The 23,097-nt window shown below is 35.4% G+C and overlaps 1 protein-coding gene across 1 annotated transcript; it reads left to right on the top strand.

The window, feature by feature from the left end:
- The first annotated feature begins 221 nt into the window (after nucleotides 1–221).
- LOC102805961 (uncharacterized) lies at nucleotides 222–17,728 on the top strand. Its single transcript, XM_006814316.3, has 4 exons — nucleotides 222–391; nucleotides 8,441–8,736; nucleotides 10,029–10,089; nucleotides 15,837–17,728. The coding sequence occupies exons 1-4, from the start codon at nucleotides 232–234 to the stop codon at nucleotides 17,162–17,164; spliced, it is 1,845 nt and encodes a 614-aa protein (XP_006814379.2). The 5' UTR covers nucleotides 222–231; the 3' UTR covers nucleotides 17,165–17,728.
- Nucleotides 17,729–23,097: the final 5,369 nt, after the last annotated feature.

Below are 23,097 nucleotides of genomic sequence, written 5' to 3'. Positions count from 1 at the left end.
GTATAAATCCTATTTCCAACTGTGTCTGTTTGCCTGTACCATATTACTGATTGCTTTTCACAGTGACGTCAACTATACTGATTGAATAGTGCAGCATTACACGACAAACACACTCAACACCGATGTCAATATTTTTATTGCAGATGGCTAATTCTAAAATCAGATGAAATTTCTACTAAAATATCAGATAATCAGTATGTGTAAAGTGGTGGGTGGTGAGTGGTTTTGTAGATGGATCGTCAAGCCAAGTCCATCGCCTTAGAGAAGGCACATGTACATGACGTCTATGAAAAGATAGCTCCTCATTTCACTGATACAAGATACAAAGCATGGCCAAGAGTCAAAGAGTTTCTGCTACAGTTGGAACCTGGCAGTATTATAGCTGACATAGGTGAGTAAGGGGTCAACCATTTGACATCATGGGGGGGGGGGGCTTGGCTGGAAGTGTTGTTCAATAACACAGTATCAAATACCACAAAGCAATACTCTAGTAATAAAGACAACTGAAATAACTTCCAACCCCTCTGAATGTAACGTCAGTCACTGTGGAATTGTCCAGATGATATTGCTGGCAAGTTTTACAAAAAAAATATTAGCGGCAATTGAGATCAGTTCCATTTGAATCTAACTGTTGTAAACAATTCCCAACAAATTCCGGTGAAACATTTTTGTTTCTTTTCAGCTCTTAGGGTTAATAATAGCACCAAATTAGATTGACTCACTCCAAATACATGTACGTGTCTTTGAATACTACAGCAGTGATTTTTTTTTTTTCTGCAACTATGAATATAATATGTGTATATGTGTTGGAAAATGTCTTTAGATTGCCTGACATCTAATAATACTCGTATTCCCTTGCTAAATTAATGAACGTGCATGAGCCTTTGGATTTGTTCATTTCGTGACATAATCAGCAGTTGTCTTCTTTTGCTAACCGTTTTTGTATTTTTGACCCAAACAGTTGTTTCTTGAATTTTCTGCAAATATCTTGCCTAAACAGCCAAGATGATTATGAAACATGTTACAATGTTTTCATTCTTTGATGATACTGTATAATAGACATTTATGTATTATTGACTACTCTTACAAGTTGCTAGTTGTATATTAAAATAAATCATCCAGTGTGCTGATCAACATAAGAATATCATAAATAAAATGATCTTTTTGAATAATTTTGTTTTCCTATTTTCAACTTTTCAACTTGATAAATATTTATTAATTTTACTGACTGAAGTCAGTTTGCAATGACGTCTTTTACAAATGCTCCAGTGTTATTCCATCAGCTAATAGAAACCTTTTGTTTCAGTTTGAATTGTAAAATTTATAATATTTATAAATTATAGTAATATAATACGTAGCATTCAGTGGAATGACTTGTTAATTTTCATATTTATGTAAGGCTGGTCCTGTAAATTAATCATAATTTAATATGAAGATAAATACTTGTGCGAAAAAAAATTATGTCAGATTTAATCTTAAGCTTGATCAGACTATACAGATCATGCATCAGTAATAAGAGATTATGACAGTCTGTTGTCTGTTTGACTTTCAAGATATAGGAAGTATTGAATTGCATGCCTTAGGCTGTAGTTTTGTACTACCTGTACTCGGGTTCTGGTTGAATTAATCACTATAGATAATAGGTAACCTGTTTACCTGTTTGACTTGATTCAAACATGCATGGGAATACTAATAAGTCACTCGATGGAAATCTATACAGATGCTGCCTTTGCACAAAGTTTGCTGATTGCGGCATACAAGAAACTCAACACTAGTTTCAAGCATTAAGTTTTGTGTATATTATTACTCACATAATGTTTACTAGATTATTCACTTAATTTGCCAACATTACCAATAATTTAACTAATAGTTAGGATTGTAACAATGGACCATTTTCCGTTCACTGCGAGAATCACGTGTTATGAGTGAAATCGAACGTAAAAACAGGACAAACAAAGGTCATAGCATCGTAGTGGCGTCAAACATCGCGTGGTATTCGACAAACGCGAAAGTATTTTGGAGGACATTTCCATGCTTAATATAATGTGCTGTCCACATTTGATGATAGTCAATTTCGATTAAGTAAGGGTATTCGGAAGCAATATTCTTTTGTCGAAGATTGGCCGGTCGATGTGAGCTACGAAATAAAGAAATTCTACTTCAAAATCAAATCGTTCGTTTTTTTCGGCAGACTTTGACGCGCGTCTTTCATGCATCTCGCGAGATCTCGCAATTGTACGGAAAATCACCTATTGTCAGGAAATCGTTGGTGAAGTATACTGCATAATAATTGTTTGAGTTACGGACATCGAGTTATGAAAAGATTGAGTTACCAAAATGACCACGCCCATATTTTAGAAACCACGTCACTTTTGCAAAACCACGCCCAAATTGTAACTCGATGTTCGATAAACAGTTAACAGAACTTTGGGTTATGGGCAACATAGATTATTTGTTTTTGATGAACGTCCACATTTAATAACTCAAACTTTAATTAAACAGTTAACCGAACATCAAGTTATGGGCAACATAGATTATTTGTTTTGTTTAACGATGTAGATTTATAATTCGAAGTTCGGTTAACTTATAATTAAAATTCGGGTTACTAAATTGGAACGTTAAACAAACAAAAATCTATGTTGCCTGTAACTCAAAGTTCTGTTTACATTACAGCATCTCTTATAACTGATACCATTAATAAGATGTCATAAAGCATGTACTAAATCTAATTGCGCTGCATATCAATCTGTGACCAGTTTGTTCTTGTCACTTGGGTAAATCAGTATTGCCTACATGTACGTTGGATTACACAAATTCCCACACAAACATCTTAAATGCATTCAAGCAGAAATTCTAGATTTTTGTATGAATACAGAAATCAACACTGTTGTGATGCCTGTTCAGATAATACCATAATCCACATATGTATTACCAGCAATTGAATAATTAAAACACATAGCATGTACACAATCCGATAACAAATATTTAAAATATTCAAACTCTTGCTAGACATGCCTATAGGGTTATATATTTGAGTTACTATAATGTCTCTACACCATCTTAATCATACAGTGACTGTTTACCTGATGACATTTCATGCATAGTTTTAACTATAATGTCTCTACACACTCTTAATCATACAGTGACTGTTTACCTGATGACATTTCATGCATAGTTTTAACTATAATGTCTCTACACCATCTTAATCATACAGTGACTGTTTACCTGATGACATTTCATGCATAGTTTTAACTATAATGTCTCTACACACTCTTAATCATACAGTGACTGTTTACCTGATGACATTTCATGCATAGTTTTAACTATAATGTCTCTACACACTCTTAATCATACAGTGACTGTTTACCTGATGACATTTCATGCATAGTTTTAACTATAATGTCTCTACACACTCTTAATCATACAGTGACTGTTTACCTGATGACATTTCATGCATAGTTTTAACTATAATGTCTCTACACACTCTTAATCATACAGTGACTGTTTACCTGATGACATTTCATGCATAGTTTTAACTATAATGTCTCTACACACTCTTAATCATACAGTGACTGTTTACCTGATGACATTTCATGCATAGTTTTAACTATAATGTCTCTACACCATCTTAATCATACAGTGACTGTTTACCTGATGACATTTCATGCATAGTTTTAACCTTCTGCAATGTTGTCACACACACTCAGTCAATTGTCGATGACAATTAATGTTTTTGTACAATACAGTAACTACGATTCAAACAAAAGCACAAGTTATGTTTCTATAAATTGGAAATGTAATTCAATTTTAAGGGGTCACACAGGAAATTAAAAGTGATAGTTTTTAAAATAAATCTAAGTGACCTTCTTTCTTGGTACATCAAGTGATCTATTTTCAGAAACCATGCTTCTTTTATTTTACTTAAATGGACTTCATTTAAATAAGGTAAATGAGGTAAATCATTAATCTGAGTATTCAAATCGTCTGTGATAGTCAGGTTTGTGTCAAGTTTGATCTGAGTATTCAAATTGTCTGTGACAGACAGGTTTAAATCAAGTTGATCTGAGTATTCAAATTAGCTGAAATGGTCAGGTTTGTGTCAAGTTTGATCAGGATATTCAAATCAAATCAGGTTTGTGTCAAGTTTGATCTGAGTATTCAAATCGTCTGTGATAGTCTGGTTTAAATCAAGTTTGATCTGAGTATTCAAATCGTTTGTGATAGTCTGGTTTGTGTCAAGTTTGATCCGAGTATTCAAATCGTCTGATAGTCAGGTTTGTGTAAAGTTTGATCTGAGTATTCAAATCATCTGTGATAGTCAGGTTTGATCTGAGTATTCAAATCATCTGTGATAGTCAGGTTTGATCTGAGTATTCAAATCGTCTGTGATAGTCAGGTTTGATCTGAGTATTTAAATCGTCTGATAGTCAGGTTTGTGTCAAGTTTGATCTAAGTATTCAAATCATCTGTGATAGGTTTGATCTGAGTATTCAAATCGTCTGTGATAGTCAAGTTTGATCAGAGTATTCAAATCGTCTGTGATAGTCAGGTTTGTGTCAAGTTTGATCTGAGTATTCAAATCGTCTGTGATAGTCTGGTTTAAGTTAAGTTTGATCTGAGTATTCAAATTGTCTGTGATAGACAGGTTTGTGTCAAGTTTGATCTGAGTATTCAAATCGTCTGTGATAGTCTGGTTTAAATCAAGTTTGATCTGAGCATTCAAATCGTCTGATAGTCAGGTTTGTGTCAAGTTTGATCTGAGTATTCAAATTAGCTGAAATGGTCAGGTTTGTGTCAAGTTTCATCTAAGTATTCAAATCATCTGTGATAGGTTTGATCTGAGTATTCAAATCGTCTGTGATAGTCTGGTTTAAGTTAAGTTTGATCTGAGTATTCAAATCGTCTGTGATAGTCTGGTTTAAATCAAGTTTGATCTGAGTATTCAAATCGTCTGATAGTCAGGTTTGTGTAAAGTTTTATCTGAGTATTCAAATCATCTGTGATAGTCAGGTCTGATCTGAGTATTCAAATCGTCTGTGATAGTCAGGTTTGATCTGAGTATTCAAATCGTCTGATAGTCAGGTTTGTGTCAAGTTTGATCTGAGTATTCAAATTAGCTGAAATGGTCAGGTGTGTGTCAAGTTTGATCTGAGTATTCAAATCGTCTGTGATAGCCTGGTTTAAATCAAGTTTGATCTGTGTATTCAAATCGTCTGATAGTCAGCCGCGATCGTCAGGTTTGTGTCAAGTCATGTGTATTTGATCTGAATATTCAAATCAGCCGAGATCGTCAGGTTTGTGTCAAGTCATGTGTATTTGATCTGAATATTCAAATCAGCCGAGATCGTCAGGTTTGTGTCAAGTCATGTGTATTTGATCTGAATATTCAAATCAGCTAAGATCGTCAGGTTATGTCAATTCATGTGTATTTGATCTGAATATTCAAATCAGCCGAGATCGTCAGGTTTGTGTCAAGTCATGTGTATTTGATCTGAATATTAAAATCAGCCGAGATAGTCAGGTTTGTGTCAAGTCATGTGTATTTGATCTGAATATTCAAATCAGCCGAGATCATCAGGTTTGTGTCAAGTCGTGTGTATTTGATCTGAATATTCAAATCAGCCGAGATCATCAGGTTTGTGTCAAGTCGTGTGTATTTGATCTGAATATTCAAATCAGCCGAGATCGTCAGGTTTGTGTCAAGTCATGTGTATTTGATCTGAATATTCAAATCAGCCAAGATCGTCAGGTTTGTGTCAAGTCATGTGTATTTGATCTGAATATTCAAATCAGCTAAGATCGTCAGGTTATGTCAAGTCATGTGTATTTGATCTGAATATACAAATCAGCAGAGATAGTCAAGTCTGTGTCAAATCATGTGTATTTGATCTGAATATTCAAATCAGCCGAGATCGTCAGGTTTGTGTCAAGTCATGTGTATTTGATCTGAATATTAAAATCAGCCGAGATCGTCAGGTTTGTGTCAAGTCATGTGTATTTGATCTGAATATTCAAATCAGCTAAGATCGTCAGGTTATGTCAAATCATGTGTATTTGATCTGAATATTCAAATCAGCCGAGATCGTCAGGTTTGTGTCAAGTCATGTGTATTTGATCTGAATATTAAAATCAGCCGAGATAGTCAGGTTTGTGTCAAGTCATGTGTATTTGATCTGAATATTCAAATCAGCCGAGATCATCAGGTTTGTGTCAAGTCATGTGTATTTGATCTGAATATACAAATCAGCTAAGATCGTCAGGTTATGTCAAGTCATGTGTATTTGATCTGAATATTCAAATCAGCTAAGATCGTCAGGTTATGTCAAGTCATGTGTATTTGATCTGAATATACAAATCAGCCAAGATCGTCAGGTTATGTCAAGTCATGTGTATTTGATTTGAATATTAAAATTTGCTACGTGTTCATCGTTACGATCACTGTACTGTATTTTGTGCACACTTTGTGGTATACTTTTAATAACCTAGTGTAGTATACACTTATGTAGAAATTGTCCTTTTATAATATTTCTACTTCAATATTACACTGTAATCTATTTCATGAGATTGCCTCGATATATAAAATAAAATTGCTCTCTCTTGTATACTGAAATCCATTACTCATTGTAAGCATAGATATATCATAATAGATTATTGAAATATTATAATTGACTTTTACTATATGTTCTAGATTAGATAAGACGTGATTTTTTTTTTCTGTATTGTTGATAGACTTTCGTTTAAAGCGAGGGAGTCGTCACCTGCGCATGCGTCAGATGGCCATAGCGTGTCATTGTAAACAAGTGCCTACCCATGAGCCTTTGCATTTTTAGCGTGCTTTATCATCACTTGGGACTCGAATCTCGGGTGTGTGCAGGTGACGACCCTCCCGCTTTAACCAGGCTTCTGTTTGCCTGCATTTTTCAGAATGTATATATTAATTAATTTTTTCCACAAAATGAATTTAAATTTAAATGGAAGTTGTGTCTATGATTAAAATGATAATTTTTTTCTATTTTAACTGCATTACTTTACATTTAATAATATTCTAAGTGCTTTATTGTCTGCTCAAAGTAGGCAGATGGTTGATATTTCTGTCTACAATATTTTTAATAGCTTGATAAAAATAGTACTGTCAATATTTCATAGCTACTACTGGTATGTATGTATACCGGTAGTTATAATTTGGTAGGTGACATATGACAAAATGTTATTGCAATAATTACTATTAAAACATGATAGGAAATACTATAAATGACATTTTTATTTCACCGGAACATACAAAGTAATTATCATAACGCTAATAATTTGTTAATATTCTTAAGGCGATGACTACAAAATTAGTTTTTTGATGAACTAGTCTGGTCTGTGGCCCTGAAAATCGAGAAATCAAAGTTGGTTGGGGTATGATTAATTTTCTGTTTAGTGGAAGAACTATTCACGACTAAAATCGTTTGTGCTCTTTTTTTTGTACAATGATGATTTGCATTTTCTTGCATGGCAGTGTCTGCAGTATGAGATAATACCAATTTTGGCTATCAAATAAAATATTTAAAATAAAATCAATAAGTTTTCAAGAATGATTCATTGACATGCAGATCGCGGCAAACCAACCAATCTGACACATACCGCGCGTGGAACTATGGGAAAAGTGGTCGGAACTATTTCCACTTTGTGTCAACACAGGTGGCGCTATTCGGTTGGTTTGCGGCGATCTGCGTGTCAATGAAATATTGAGAAAAATTAGACCTTTGACCTTCCAATTTACATGCATTTTAATGTTAATAAAATAAGATATTCTGATGAGTGTTGTGTGTTATTTTAATTGATCAACTCATTAAAGATTAAATCTTGCTAAAAATCGGGGGAGGATGTGTTCAAAACAAGAAAAATACTTTTATATAGTTCCGCGGCAGAAACGCTGAGAAAAATGGTAGCGGATGTATATTTAGCCTTCAGATGCTAGTTATGCGTCATAAGACACAGGTCTGTGCTGAATAGCGCCACCTGTGTTGACACAATGAGAATGATTTTAAAGTGATTTTGTTCAAACTATGTGCATTTATTACAATATTCAAATCTGTTCATGCAGGTCCGCAGGTGCTTGTGTTCGATCGGGCCTGGTTGACGCCAAGATAGCGCATTACAAATTGCCATTTGACAGGGAGATAGCCGCACAGCCCTGTCATGTAGTCCCAGGCATGAATATGACTTCTATGGCAAAATACACTATGTGTCATCACCAGCACTTGCAATTTGCACATACAAACAAAAAAGTCAGGAGATGACACTCGATGTCGGGAACTGTCGCCCGGCACAAAAAAAATATTTAAAAAAATAAAAAACAAAAAAATCTGTTCATGTATATCATTACATTTTGTTTGCCTTTCAGGTTGTGGAAATGGAAGATATCTTCCAATTAACGGGTTTGTTTGACTTTCAGGTTGTGGAAATGGAAGATATCTTCCAATTAACGGGGAGACGTTTAAGATAGGGTCAGATAGATGTGAAAGACTGGTAGACATAGCAAATAAAAACAGCTATGAAGTGATGGTATGTGACAATATCAGACTACCATATCGTGATAATTGTTTTGATGCAGTTATATCTATTGCTGTTATTCATCACTTTGCTACTGTTGAAAGACGAATACAGGCGTTACAAGAGTTATCCAGGATATTAAGGCCTGGAGGCAAGCTCATGGTTTATGTATGGGCTATGGAACAAAAACAACGCAAGGTGAGATACATCTACCATATTCTGGTTAATTGTATTCTAAGTTAAATTGAAAGTATTGTAAATTGTACAGTCTTAGCTTAATTCACTTTAATACCATATATGTGTATCTCCAATAGAAGCGCATATACTGTAAAATACTTTATTTTAGCTGGAATTTATTTTCACTGATCTTTGATGAGTTAAATGTAATATATAGGAAAAATAGTATATATTCGCTGGATTTTATTTTCACTGAATCATCCCTTGAGCGAAAATAGTGAAAAATAATTCCAAGCGAAAATAAAGTATTTTACAGTAAACCAAAGGACACATTTGATTACTAAATCATTCCAATATTATTTACTTTGTCTATAGAAACACCTGTGTAATTTATGAAAGTAAATATAGCAAATATGGTATCCTAAAGTTTGGATGGCTTCTTAGACCACCCCCCAAAAAAATAGAATTGTCACTGGAAAATATGATGCCGGTTTATTTTTTCCTTTGTCAAAACAATTTTTTTTAATCGTTTTACATTTTCTTGAATTGAATTACATTGAACAAAAATGTGTGAGCAACCCATTTCAAACTTGATGCACATGGACCAGATTTTCTTGTGAGTTTTATTGTAAGTGATAAGGACATGCGTTTGTGAAAATCACCCAAAATATGGAGTAGAATAGTGGTGAATCTGATTTTTTTATATCATGGGTGAATTTCTTTCTTTATGTCAACACAAATCATGCACACACCCTAGCCCTGATCAACTGACAAAATGTTGAACGTGCATCGTTTTTATTTGATTTGATCTTTCAATTGAATATAATTTATTCATCACAGAAAATGTATGAAATCAGAAATCTATTTTTTTTTGGCCTTATATTTTTGATATTTTATAATTGCCCTGTAAACTTACTAATTGTGTTTTCATGGTTTCTTGAAAATGTGAAATACAAGCAAAATGCTGAATGGTAAAAAGCAGTCACAAAATAAAACGTTACTCAAAAGTTACATCCGAAAAAATGTTATCCATTAGTTTTGGTCATTCTATTTGATCCCTCCTAACACAGTCTACCCCAGCTTCCTGAAAAATGGGAGCAAGGAAATCAGACAGAGGAAACTGTGGTAAACACAGCCACATTGTACAAACAAATTAAGTTGCATACTAGTAGTTCCTGTTACATCGCCAGCTGAAAACCGCCACAGATAGCAAACTAGAGTGGGGATAAAACTGTCTCAGTGGGTGATTTGTTGAGTACATCAATGTTTGAATCATGTCAGCTTAAAATAATAATTTTCTCTCTTTGATTTAGTTTGACTCGCAGGACGTCCTTGTACCATGGCATTTACAACCACGATATCACAAACACAAAGGTAAATATCAGCTATCATTAATTGTACCTTATTGAACCAATAATATCTGATGACCTATTGAGATGATGCTGTGTTAACTGTCATCCAACCATTTATTTGTCAATGAATATCATCTTCTCAGAAACTCATCAAATGTTGTATGCCTCAGGGAGTGGAGTTAGGAATTATAAATGATAAAAATTGCTTTAAATCACTCAAAACGTTTTGTTTTGAATCTGAAATATGTGAATTAGTTAAACTAAAAACATGGTATTCTATATAGCTATGTCGTGAAGCAGTCTAGTTAAATCTTATGTGTAGATGGTCCACATATCAATGTTCATTTGTGCATAAATAATTCTATATGAATTTGTCATTGTACAGAATATTCATTCTCATAGCTTACATGTGTGCATGCATTTTATAGTATATTTCACTGTTGACTTGTTTTTAATTACATATAAAGTAAATGCTTACTTTGGCAAACTTATGATATTATGTCATATCTCAAATTGTAGGCTGTTTAATATATAAGACATAACCTGAACAAATTACGTGTGGTGACTGATGATATCCTGAAATATTTTTAAAAAATGTTTAGCTTCGCTGTCGACTTTGTTACGCAGAGCTTATCATATGAGTGATTGTCCGTCGTCGTCCTTGTCAATGTTTTACTTTTTAGACTTCTTCTTGAAAACTATAAGCCTGAATGCTTTGATACTTGGTATATATGTACCTTGGGTAGACCTCTCTTAGATTTGTTCATTTCATGTTGAAATCTTCAATTCTCTAATCTTGTTAAAAACTGCAAGTCCAATTGCTTTGATATTACATATATAGGTACTACATGTGGACCTCTCTCAGATTTGTTCATTTCATGATGATATCTTCAATTCTCTATTTTTGATGAATATTTTTGTAATTTTTGGTAAAAAGTGGTATTTTCGACTTCTTGTTAAAAACCACAGGTTAATTTCGTGGTGATATCTTCAATTATCTAATTTTGATGATTATTTTTGGTGAAAAGTGATAATTTTGAATTCTTGTTAAAAACAGCAAGTCTACATATTGTTCATTTTCTAATGATATCTTCTGTTCTTTAATTGAAATGTGCATTGCTAACAGCGGAGCTATCTCAGCTGACAGGCTGCTTGTTTTACATTGTGTCAGAAATATTAGGATGACTTTCCCAAAAAACAACCATGTAACAAACACAAAAATGCTGTTCCATGTTACTGTAAAATGACTAATTCAGTGGGTTTTTAAATTCACGGTTTTATCATTTAGATAATGTGCTCTATGCTAAATTTTACATATTCACTGGGTTTTAATTTACCGTATTACCCCGGGCACACGCCCAGGGGTCTGAACATACAAAATCATGAAAATCCGAGGACCACCCCAAAAAAGATTTTAAAAAGTTGTTTTTGTGATTGTATGATAAGGTCAAATAAAGGAACGCTTTCATACACTGTGTACACGTACTTATTTCTTGATTTATGCGAGGTTTCAATAAACGTGAGCACTCGGTCAAGAACTGTGGGAACACTAAGACACAGGGTCGAATTTCAAGAATAAAACTTGTTTTATGTCAGCGAATGAAGTTGTATTACTCACTGAAATTGGCTACAAAGTATGGTAAGTATTGTAATCAATGCACGGTTACATTGTTAGTAACCGGGATCAGTGCAAGTCAAAACAGCCGGGAAAAACTATCGCTTGTAATCCAAGATGGCGATGACCTCATTAGCATAATTTTGTTCACGCACGTATTGATACATCGCATCGTAATTGCTGAAGAATAGCAGACAGGGTTATGAAACAAATAAACCTTTTATTACTGATGTGAAATGTTTACAAACTATTGTGAATACATAAACATATCCAAATGGCGATACATAAAAATCAAAGAAAGCTTAGAAAGAACTCCCATGTGCTGAGAGTATTGGAGACACATTAAATATAATTTGAAATTACTTAGCTGAAAACTAATTATGCAAATCAGAAAATTAACATGAACAGATTTGATTGTAAAACTAATGAGGTCTGCGCAATGTAACAAAAACTCTATGTACCAAGTTTAATTGAAATGTGATTAGAACCAAAAAATTATGAATTATTATGCTAATTAGGGAAATAATATGAACAGAGTTTTACCCCAAACTAATTACCGGTAGGTTTGTACATTGTCCTAGAGCATCTTTGTACTAAGTTTCATTAAAATGGAAATTAGTACATTAGATATCAGTGTGAAAGCTTAAAATTGGTTAATTATGCAAATTGGGTAATTAATATGTACAGATTTTAACCCACAATTATCCAGGTCTGTCTATTGTCCTACAGCATCCATGTATAAACATTCATTGATATGTGATGATTAGTACTTGAGATATCAGTGTGAAAGTTGGAAATTGGTTAATTATGCAAATTAGGTGATTAATATGCACAAATATTTACCAAAAACTAATTGGGTCTCTGCATAATTCTAGATTCATTGAAATGTGATGATTAGTACTTTAGATATCAGTAGAAAAGCTGAAAATTAATTATGCAAATTAGGTAATTAATATGCACAATTATTTACCCTGAAACTAATCAGGTCTCTGCATAGTCCTAAAGGATATATGTACCAAGTTTCATTGAAATGCGATGATTAGTACTTGAGATACCCGTAGAAAAGCTGAAAATTAACTAATTATGCAAATTAGGTGATTAATATGCACAAATATTTATCGAAAACAATCAATCTCTGCATAGTCCTTGAGTATGTAAGTACCAAGTTTCATTGAAATGTAATGCTCACTACTTATATCAAAAGCTGAAAATTAATTAATTATGCAAATTAGGTAATTATATGTACTGATATTACCATAAAAACTATCAGGTCTGTGCAGTGTCATATGACATCTATGTACCAAGTTTCATTGAAATGTGATGATTAGTACTTGAGATATCAGTGGAAAAACCGAAAATTGACTAATCATTATGCAAATTAGGTAATTAGTATCCACAGATTATTACCAAAAACTAATCAAAACCTAGCATTAGTTCAGAGCATCTATGTACCAAGTTTCATCAAAATCCAATGAGTGGTTGTTTAGATATCAGTGGAACAGTCATGGAACCACTAAAAAATAGCTAATTATCATGCAAATTAGGTGATTAATATGCACGGATTTTTACCAAAAACTAATCAAATCTGCGCATATGTTCAGAGCATCTATGTACCAAGTTTCATCAAAATCCAATGAGTGGTTCTTTAGATATCAGTGGAACAGTCATAGAACAGCTAAAAGTTAGCTAATTATCATGCAAATTAGGTAATTAACAAGCATGGATTGTTACCAAAACCTAATCAAATCTGCGCATTGGCCCAGAGCATCTATGCACCAAGTTTCATCAAAAACCAATGTATGGTTCTTGAGATAGCAGTGGAAAAGTCGGACACACATACACACATACACACACACATACAGACACACTAACTGCAAAGACTCCCATTTTGTGCTTCGCACATGGGAGTCAAAAACAGACTGAAAACAAGTCATTGTCAATGACACGTCCCCGTTCCGTTCATATTTGAGTGACATATACATTCAAAGCAGATCATGACCGAAATGCACCTGCATATGTACAACACATTGTGCTAAATCTGAACAAAATCCATCCATGCATGACTGAGATCCGGTTCTGGAATTGTGAAAATACGTGATTTTGATGCATTTTCGGCCTTAAAATGGCCATCATTCCACTATTGTTAAGCAGATCATGAAACAAATGCACATATCTATTTGTGACATGATGTACCATGTGTGTGTGTGGAGTTTGAACTTGATCAATCCAGACATGTCTTGGATACGAATCCAGAACTGAATTCTTTAACAAAATGGCCGCCAGTCGGCCATTTCGAACTTGATCCGAAAAAAAAAAAGACGTGCATAAAGGTCCTATTATGTTTAATGTATGTACCAAATTTGAACAAAATCCATCCATGCATAACTGAGATACGGGTCCGGAATGGTGAAAATGTGCGATTTCAATGCATTTTCGGCCTTAAAGCGGCCCCCATTTGGCTATCGTTAATGAGATCATGAAACAAATGCACATACATATTTGTGACATGATGTACCTTGTGTGTGTGAAGTTTGAACTCGATCAATCCAAGCATGTCTCAGATACGGATCCAGAACTGAATTCTTTAAAACAAAATGGCCGCCAGTCAGCCATTTCGAACCCGATCCAAAAAAAAAAAATGACGTGCATCAAGGTCCTATTATGTTTAATGTATGTACCAAATTTGAACAAAATCCGTCCATGCATAACTGAGATCCGGGTCCGGAATGGTGAAAATGTGCGATTTTGATGCATTTTCGGCCTTAAAATGGCCGCTATTCGGCTATCGTTAATCAGATCATGAAAAAAATGCATGTGCATATGTCCCATATAATGTGTGATGTATGAGTGAAGTTTGAACTCAATCGGTCCATGCATGTTGGAGATACAGGTGATCACGGACGCACGGTCGGACGCACACAGGGCAAAACATAAGTCCCCGTTTTCGGACTGCGTCCGAACGGGGACTAATAAACTCTGGTCGACCTCATTAACATGATTTATTCACGCACCCACACACAGCACAAAAATAACGATGATGAAGTTGATGAATGATGAAGTTCCCATCGTCGGCATGCCTCTTTATGGTTATCGTAATGGGCTTGAGGTCGGCAAAATGTTTTTTCTTCAACGACAGAAAAATAATCCACATGACCGTAATGCCATAGCTGTGATGAAGGATGGAAAGAAAGTAGCAAGTTTACGACGTGATGTCTCAAAAGTGCTAGCTCCCGTTCGCAGTCAGCTGGCACCGGTGTCGCTGGGTGTATATGATAAAGGGAAGCGGAAGTTGTGCAACCAAATTTGCCGAGTTCGCAGTTTTTCGCCAATAAAAAATAACTAAGGCAAAAACTCGCGGTTTTTCAGCATTTTTGTAATAAAGACATTATTTTCTATCAATAATCCGCCCAAAACAGGAACATTTCTACTTATTCTTGTGTTTTTTTCGACGTCTTCTGAAAAACCTGCGATTAGGCTGCGAAAGTAGAACATGCCGGAGGGGGTGAAACGGAAGAGCCAAACTTAACACGTAAAAATAGAACGCGTATTTTGACCTCTACGTGAATGAAGAGAAAGCAGAACGTATGCGCCACATGCTGCGTGGTTCATCTCACGCCGTTAAGTTCCAATGAGTTTTTACGTAAAAACACAAACTAAACGGCCCTTTTCAGGGCCACCACACACTCCCAAAAGAGAACTACCATAACAAACACACTATTTAAATAAATCAAACGCGTTCGTTTTTGACAAATAATACTTTATTGTTGATCCCATTCTTGGCTAAAAATCACCATGGGCGTTTAACCGAGGATGTCCCCAACATGTAACTTTTGTGAAAATAGGGGGGTGGGCGCTTGCCCAGGGAGGGGCGCGTGCCCGGCGTAATACGGTAGTGCATTTTCCAGTCAGCGAAATAAGCAAAATTAAAACCCAGTGAATAATTAATCCTTTTACAGTACTATGAAACTATAGTTCTATGACTGTACACAATAAACCGATAAACTACTGTCTTCTAATTCATGACCACTATACTCATATGAGTACCGTAGTACTTGTGCAATTTGCTGTAGTTCAAAGGTAATCAGTGTTGCCATATTGACTAATACATACCTGCATATTAAAACAATTATGCATATCTCGTAATTTCTCAACAGCTAGACGTTTACAAGATTTGAAGAATGAGAATTCAAGCTATTGTAGCTCCACCAGCGATGATGACCAGGACATGCCAAGGCAATCCCCACACAGACAACCGAGACAACAACAAGACCAGGAATTGCCAGGTGTCAGATCACAACCCACACAATGCAGACAAGGCAATGGAGAAATCACTAACCCTGACTCTTGTGAAAAATGTGGACTTCCACAGCGATCGTATTCAGATAGCGGTGTAACAATGGGAAGGATGTCTTATGAGAGAGAAAATAGTACTAATAGTGAACAAAGTGTAGAGACCTGTCCCGATAATGTGCCAAGTGAAAACTCAGATAACGGTTTGAATATGGAAACCTGTGAAAGCACCCTATCAGAAAAAAAAGACGAGCATGATGTTGTAAAAGGAAGTTGTGAGATTGCTGATGACTCATGGGTTGTTGTGGATCAGTCGGAGACTATTCAAAAGGTAGTTAACGACGTGAAGCGTTTAACGGCTGAATGTATCGGTGATGGCAAAGCAGAATCTAATGAATCTCAAATTGGTGAAAAATCATTAGTAAATGGATTCAACAAAGCAACAGATTTGCCAAACCACAATGGAGAATCTCTAAATAGAATCTCAAAAAATGAGGGTGGGTCAGATCAAAGCATGGATGAAGATGAAACTAAAAAATCAGAAAATCATGTTTGGAAAGGACAAAAAAAGGTTGGTGATGCAACTATATCTGATGCCTCCGACAACTCAACTGATAATGAAATATCATATTTAAGAAAAACTAAAAGTGAAAGTTGGCTATTAAATATCAGTAGTCGATTTTCACCCAAGTTACTCAGACTACGTCAAGGTAGGTGTACACCACCGATAGCCAAGATTAGCCAGGCTTTTGCAAAAGGTGAAACATACAAACCACTGAGGTTCTCGCTTAAAAAGAAATCGTTAGGCATATCAGATGACGGCTGCAGTGTTTCCTCGGTCGATAGCGACAGCTCTGGAAGCTGTATTGAAAAGAGAATTCATTTCAGTAAACAACATAAAACCAAAACGGCTGAAAGTATTCAGGTTGATCTCTGTTCTTGTAACGGAGAAGTGGAGGACAATGATGATAGTGACAAGATGAAGAATATAAACAACGGTACTGAAAATGACACAGAAAACCTTGTAACGGCTGACCCCTCAACTTGTAAGCGTTATTATCATGTTTTTAAAGAGGGGGAACTTGTGAATCTGGTTGAAGAGCATGTAGAAAGTCTGTATGTTTTGCAGAGCTATTACGACCATGCAAATTGGTGTGTTGTAGCAGAGAAAGTACAAGTGTGGAAAATCTAGTAATCGAAAATCGAGTAAAAATACGTGCACATCAAATTGTGTCACCATTGGGAGGGAAGATTGCTATATTTTGATAAGAATATATTGTATATATACAGACACATAGTAAGATGTGTTTAGGAAATAATACTTTCTATTTTTATCAGAAATCTTCTGCATCATTATCATGTTTATAAATATTTAATTCAATACAAAAATCAACAGTCGTAGTACTAAGAATTTGTAAAAGTACTATATTGCCAAAAAGCTGTCTACTTCCTGAACATTCAGTTTTAATTACAAGGCGCATATATAAATACAGTTTACATGTCGGTCATTCGGCCACATTTATGGTGCTCGATACCAGGCTTTACAGTTACCATGACGATTTAATGTCTTGCACTTGTCAGGATTTTTATTATCGTTGATGTGTTATGTTTATGTGCAGTACTAAATACTACTTTTGTGTACCAGTAATTATATTACGCAATATTTTTATTATCGTTGATGTGTTATGTTTATGTGCAGTACTAAATACTACTTTTGTGTACCAGTAATTATATTACGCAATATTTTTATATGTCAGATGCTATGTCATTTTTAATGATGGTACATTTTTTTTAGCATATTATTGTAAGACGTCCAATACCTTGACTTTTAACCTTTTGAAGTGAGCTTTTATTTTGAAATAACTACCATGACTTGTATAACTGCCAATCAGAGCATTGCTTACATGCAACTACCATGACTTGTATAACTGCCAATCAGAGCATTGCTTACATGCAACTACCATGACTTGTATAACTGCCAATCAGAGCATTGCTGACATGCAACTACCATGACTTGTATAACTGCCAATCAGAGCATTGCTTACATGCAACTACCATGACTTGTATAACTGCCAATCAGAGCATTGCTGACATGCAACTACCATGACTTGTATAACTGCCAATCAGAGCATTGCTTACATGCAACTACCATGACTTGTATAACTGCCAATCAGAGCATTGCTGACATGCAACTACCATGACTTGTATAACTGCCAATCAGAGCATTGCTGACATGCAACTACCATGACTTGTATAACTGCCAATCAGAGCATTGCTGACATGCAACTACCATGACTTGTATAACTGCCAATCAGAGCATTGCTTACATGCAACTACCATGACTTGTATAACTGCCAATCAGAGCATTGCTTACATGCAACTACCATGACTTGTATAACTGCCAATCAGAGCATTGCTGACATGCAACTACCATGACTTGTATAACTGCCAATCAGAGCATTGCTGACATGCAACTACCATGACTTGTATAACTGCCAATCAGAGCATTGCTGACATGCAACTACCATGACTTGTATAACTGCCAATCAGAGCATTGCTGACATGCAACTACCATGACTTGTATAACTGCCAATCAGAGCATTGCTTACATGCAACTACCATGACTTGTATAACTGCCAATCAGAGCATTGCTGACATGCAACTACCATGACTTGTATAACTGCCAATCAGAGCATTGCTGACATGCAACTACCATGACTTGTATAACTGCCAATCAGAGCATTGCTGACATGCAACTACCATGACTTGTATAACTGCCAATCAGAGCATTGCTGACATGCAACTACCATGACTTGTATAACTGCCAATCAGAGCATTGCTGACATGCAACTACCATGACTTGTATAACTGCCAATCAGAGCATTGCTGACATGCAACTACCATGACTTGTATAACTGCCAATCAGAGCATTGCTGACATGCAACTACCATGACTTGTATAACTGCCAATCAGAGCATTGCTTACATGCAACTACCATGACTTGTATAACTGCCAATCAGAGCATTGCTGACATGCAACTACCATGACTTGTATAACTGCCAATCAGAGCATTGCTTACATGCAACTACCATGACTTGTATAACTGCCAATCAGAGCATTGCTTACATGCTACTACCATGACTTGTATAACTGCCAATCAGAGCATTGCTTACATGCAACTACCATGACTTGTATAACTGCCAATCAGAGCATTGCTTACATGCTACTACCATGACTTGTATAACTGCCAATCAGAGCATTGCTTACATGCAACTACCATGACTTGTATAACTGCCAATCAGAGCATTGCTTACATGCAACTACCATGACTTGTATAACTGCCAATCAGAGCATTGCTGACATGCAACTACCATGACTTGTATAACTGCCAATCAGAGCATTGCTGACATGCAACTACCATGACTTGTATAACTGCCAATCAGAGCATTGCTGACATGCAACTACCATGACTTGTATAACTGCCAATCAGAGCATTGCTGACATGCAACTACCATGACTTGTATAACTGCCAATCAGAGCATTGCTGACATGCAACTACCATGACTTGTATAACTGCCAATCAGAGCATTGCTTACATGCAACTACCATGACTTGTATAACTGCCAATCAGAGCATTGCTGACATGCAACTACCATGACTTGTATAACTGCCAATCAGAGCATTGCTGACATGCAACTACCATGACTTGTATAACTGCCAATCAGAGCATTGCTTACATGCAACTACCATGACTTGTATAACTGCCAATCAGAGCATTGCTTACATGCTACTACCATGACTTGTATAACTGCCAATCAGAGCATTGCTTACATGCAACTACCATGACTTGTATAACTGCCAATCAGAGCATTGCTGACATGCAACTACCATGACTTGTATAACTGCCAATCAGAGCATTGCTGACATGCAACTACCATGACTTGTATAACTGCCAATCAGAGCATTGCTGACATGCAACTACCATGACTTGTATAACTGCCAATCAGAGCATTGCTTACATGCAACTACCATGACTTGTATAACTGCCAATCAGAGCATTGCTGACATGCAACTACCATGACTTGTATAACTGCCAATCAGAGCATTGCTGACATGCAACTACCATGACTTGTATAACTGCCAATCAGAGCATTGCTTACATGCAACTACCATGACTTGTATAACTGCCAATCAGAGCATTGCTGACATGCAACTACCATGACTTGTATAACTGCCAATCAGAGCATTGCTGACATGCAACTACCATGACTTGTATAACTGCCAATCAGAGCATTGCTTACATGCAACTACCATGACTTGTATAACTGCCAATCAGAGCATTGCTGACATGCAACTACCATGACTTGTATAACTGCCAATCAGAGCATTGCTTACATGCTACTACCATGACTTGTATAACTGCCAATCAGAGCATTGCTTACATGCAACTACCATGACTTGTATAACTGCCAATCAGAGCATTGCTTACATGCTACTACCATGACTTGTATAACTGCCAATCAGAGCATTGCTTACATGCAACTACCATGACTTGTATAACTGCCAATCAGAGCATTGCTTACATGCTACTACCATGACTTGTATAACTGCCAATCAGAGCATTGCTTACATGCAACTACCATGACTTGTATAACTGCCAATCAGAGCATTGCTTACATGCTACTACCATGACTTGTATAACTGCCAATCAGAGCATTGCTTACATGCAACTACCATGACTTGTATAACTGCCAATCAGAGCATTGCTTACATGCAACTACCATGACTTGTACAACTGCCAATCAGAGCATTGCTTACATGCAACTACCATGACTTGTACAACTGCCAATCAGAGCATTGCTTACATGCAACTACCATGACTTGTATAACTGCCAATCAGAGCATTGCTTACATGCAACTACCATGACTTGTATAACTGCCAATCAGAGCATTGCTGACATGCAACTACCATGACTTGTATAACTGCCAATCAGAGCATTGCTTACATGCAACTACCATGACTTGTATAACTGCCAATCAGAGCATTGCTTACATGCAACTACCATGACTTGTATAACTGCCAATCAGAGCATTGCTTACATGCAACTACCATGACTTGTATAACTGCCAATCAGAGCATTGCTGACATGCAACTACCATGACTTGTATAACTGCCAATCAGAGCATTGCTTACAATCAAAGATTAATCCAATACAACCCACTGTCCATATTTTTTCCACCCACATTTCTGAACAGCAAAAGTCATAAGTCTGAAATATTTTAACACAAGTGCATATTTTGTTATCTCTAAGTTACAGAAAGTTTTTAAAAAATCCAGAACACATTATTTTGATACTAAAAGTTGGCAGTGTTTAACAGTTATTCATATCAACAACATGATGGAAATTCTCAACTTCCGTATTATACCTCAAAATACTCTGAAATATCACTTTGAAGGAAGTCAACAATGACAAATTTTAGCGTTCAACATTTTCACCACCAGTTCCCTCTTTTCATCACAAATTCACATAATACCGGTAATCATGTTTATAGTCTGCAATTTCCGTCAGAAGATTAGGAACAAAAATAGCCAAATTTTTTTTGAGTAAAAACTGAACATTGACTCAAATTTTGTCTGTTAGCTTCAAAATTACTGTTTATTTTCAGAAATATTGAAAAAAGTGCAGAAAAAGTTAAACCATTATCCAACCTGGTCACCACATAGTTCATATAGAAGCAACACCCTTATAATCAAATACTTTTGTGAATTGGAAAACCAAATGAATATGGTTTATTTGTATATTTAAAGAAAAAAAATTAATGGCACTTGTTCAAACTAAATATTTGAAAAAATTATCATTTTTAGCTCCGCTGTCGACTTTGTCGAGCGGAGCTTATCATATCTTATCGTCGTCGTCCGTGTCAATGTTTTACTTTTTCGACTTCTTCTTGAAAACTACAAGCCTGAATGCTTTGATACTTGGTGTATATGTACCTTGGGTAGACCTCTCTTAGGTTTGTTCATTTCATGTTGATATCTTCAATTTTCTAATTTTGGTGAATATTTTTGTCATTTTTGGTAAAAAGTGATATTTTCGACTTCTTGTTAAAAACCGCAAGTGCAATTGCTTTGATATTACATAAATAGGTACTACATGTGGACCTCTCTCAGATTTGTTCATTTCGTGATGATATCTTCAATTCTCTAATTTTGGTGAATATTTTTGTCATTTTTGGTAAAAAGTGATATTTTCGACTTCTTGTTAAAAACCGCAAGTTCGATTGCTTTGATATTACATATATAGGTACTACATGTGAACCTCTCTCAGATTTGTTCATTTTGTGATGATATCTTCAATTCTCTAATTAATTTATTTTGGTGAATATTTTTGTAATTTTTGGTAAAAAGTGATATTTTCGACTTCTTGTTAAAAACTGTAAGTCCGATTGCTTTGATACTATTCATATTGTTCATTTTCTAATGATGTCTTCAGTTTTTTAATTGAAATGTGCATTGCTAACAGCGGAGCTATCTCAGCCGATAGGCTGCTTGTTTATACAATGGTATCATTTTTTGTTGACATTGAGTGATAATTTTTGATACAACATGATGTGATAATGTTAAACACAAAATTCATGTACATGGCCCACCTAAATGCTCTTCTAAATATTGTATCAAACATTTACTTCATTATTTTAATCAGTCCAAGACATTTCAGATATTTGGGCTTTTGAATTAAGTGTCCTTGTTTACTTTACAAGCCCGGGTAATGTACTGTTAACAAAGTCTTTCAGATATATCACTTATAAGTGATGTGATTTATATGGCTAAATAATTACAAAGAACAAAAACAAATTATATGGTTAATTTACTTGCATCACTACTGGTGGTTCAATTACAAATTGTGCGACTACTTCCAAATACTGGACTTGTTTGGCGCCCTCAGTGGTGCAAGTCTAGGTTGTGTCCAAGCTTCTAAACTTGTTTACCTCTGTGGTCAAAGTCTTGGTCATACATTTATATCTCAATTTATTTACCTTAATGGCTACAATTAATATAAATAGTGTTACGTCTTCCCCAATTTGTGTTGGTTAAAAATACAACGTGGATAACTTATTTTGGAG

This window comes from Saccoglossus kowalevskii, chromosome 4 (genome assembly GCF_978046115.1).
Source record: "Saccoglossus kowalevskii chromosome 4, keSacKowa6.1, whole genome shotgun sequence".
NCBI classification, from domain to species: Eukaryota; Metazoa; Hemichordata; class Enteropneusta; family Harrimaniidae; genus Saccoglossus; species Saccoglossus kowalevskii.
This window is presented reverse-complemented; position numbering and strand designations above follow the sequence as displayed.

Excerpts from the sequence above, each read along its gene's own strand:
- LOC102805961 (XM_006814316.3), top strand. The coding sequence starts at position 232 with ATGGATCGTCAAGCCAAGTCCATCGCCTTAGAGAAGGCACATGTACAT. Across the intron at positions 8,737-10,028 it reads TGGAACAAAAACAACGCAAG|TTTGACTCGCAGGACGTCCT; the intron begins GTGAGATACATC and ends TCTTTGATTTAG. Across the intron at positions 10,090-15,836 it reads ACGATATCACAAACACAAAG|CTAGACGTTTACAAGATTTG; the intron begins GTAAATATCAGC and ends ATTTCTCAACAG.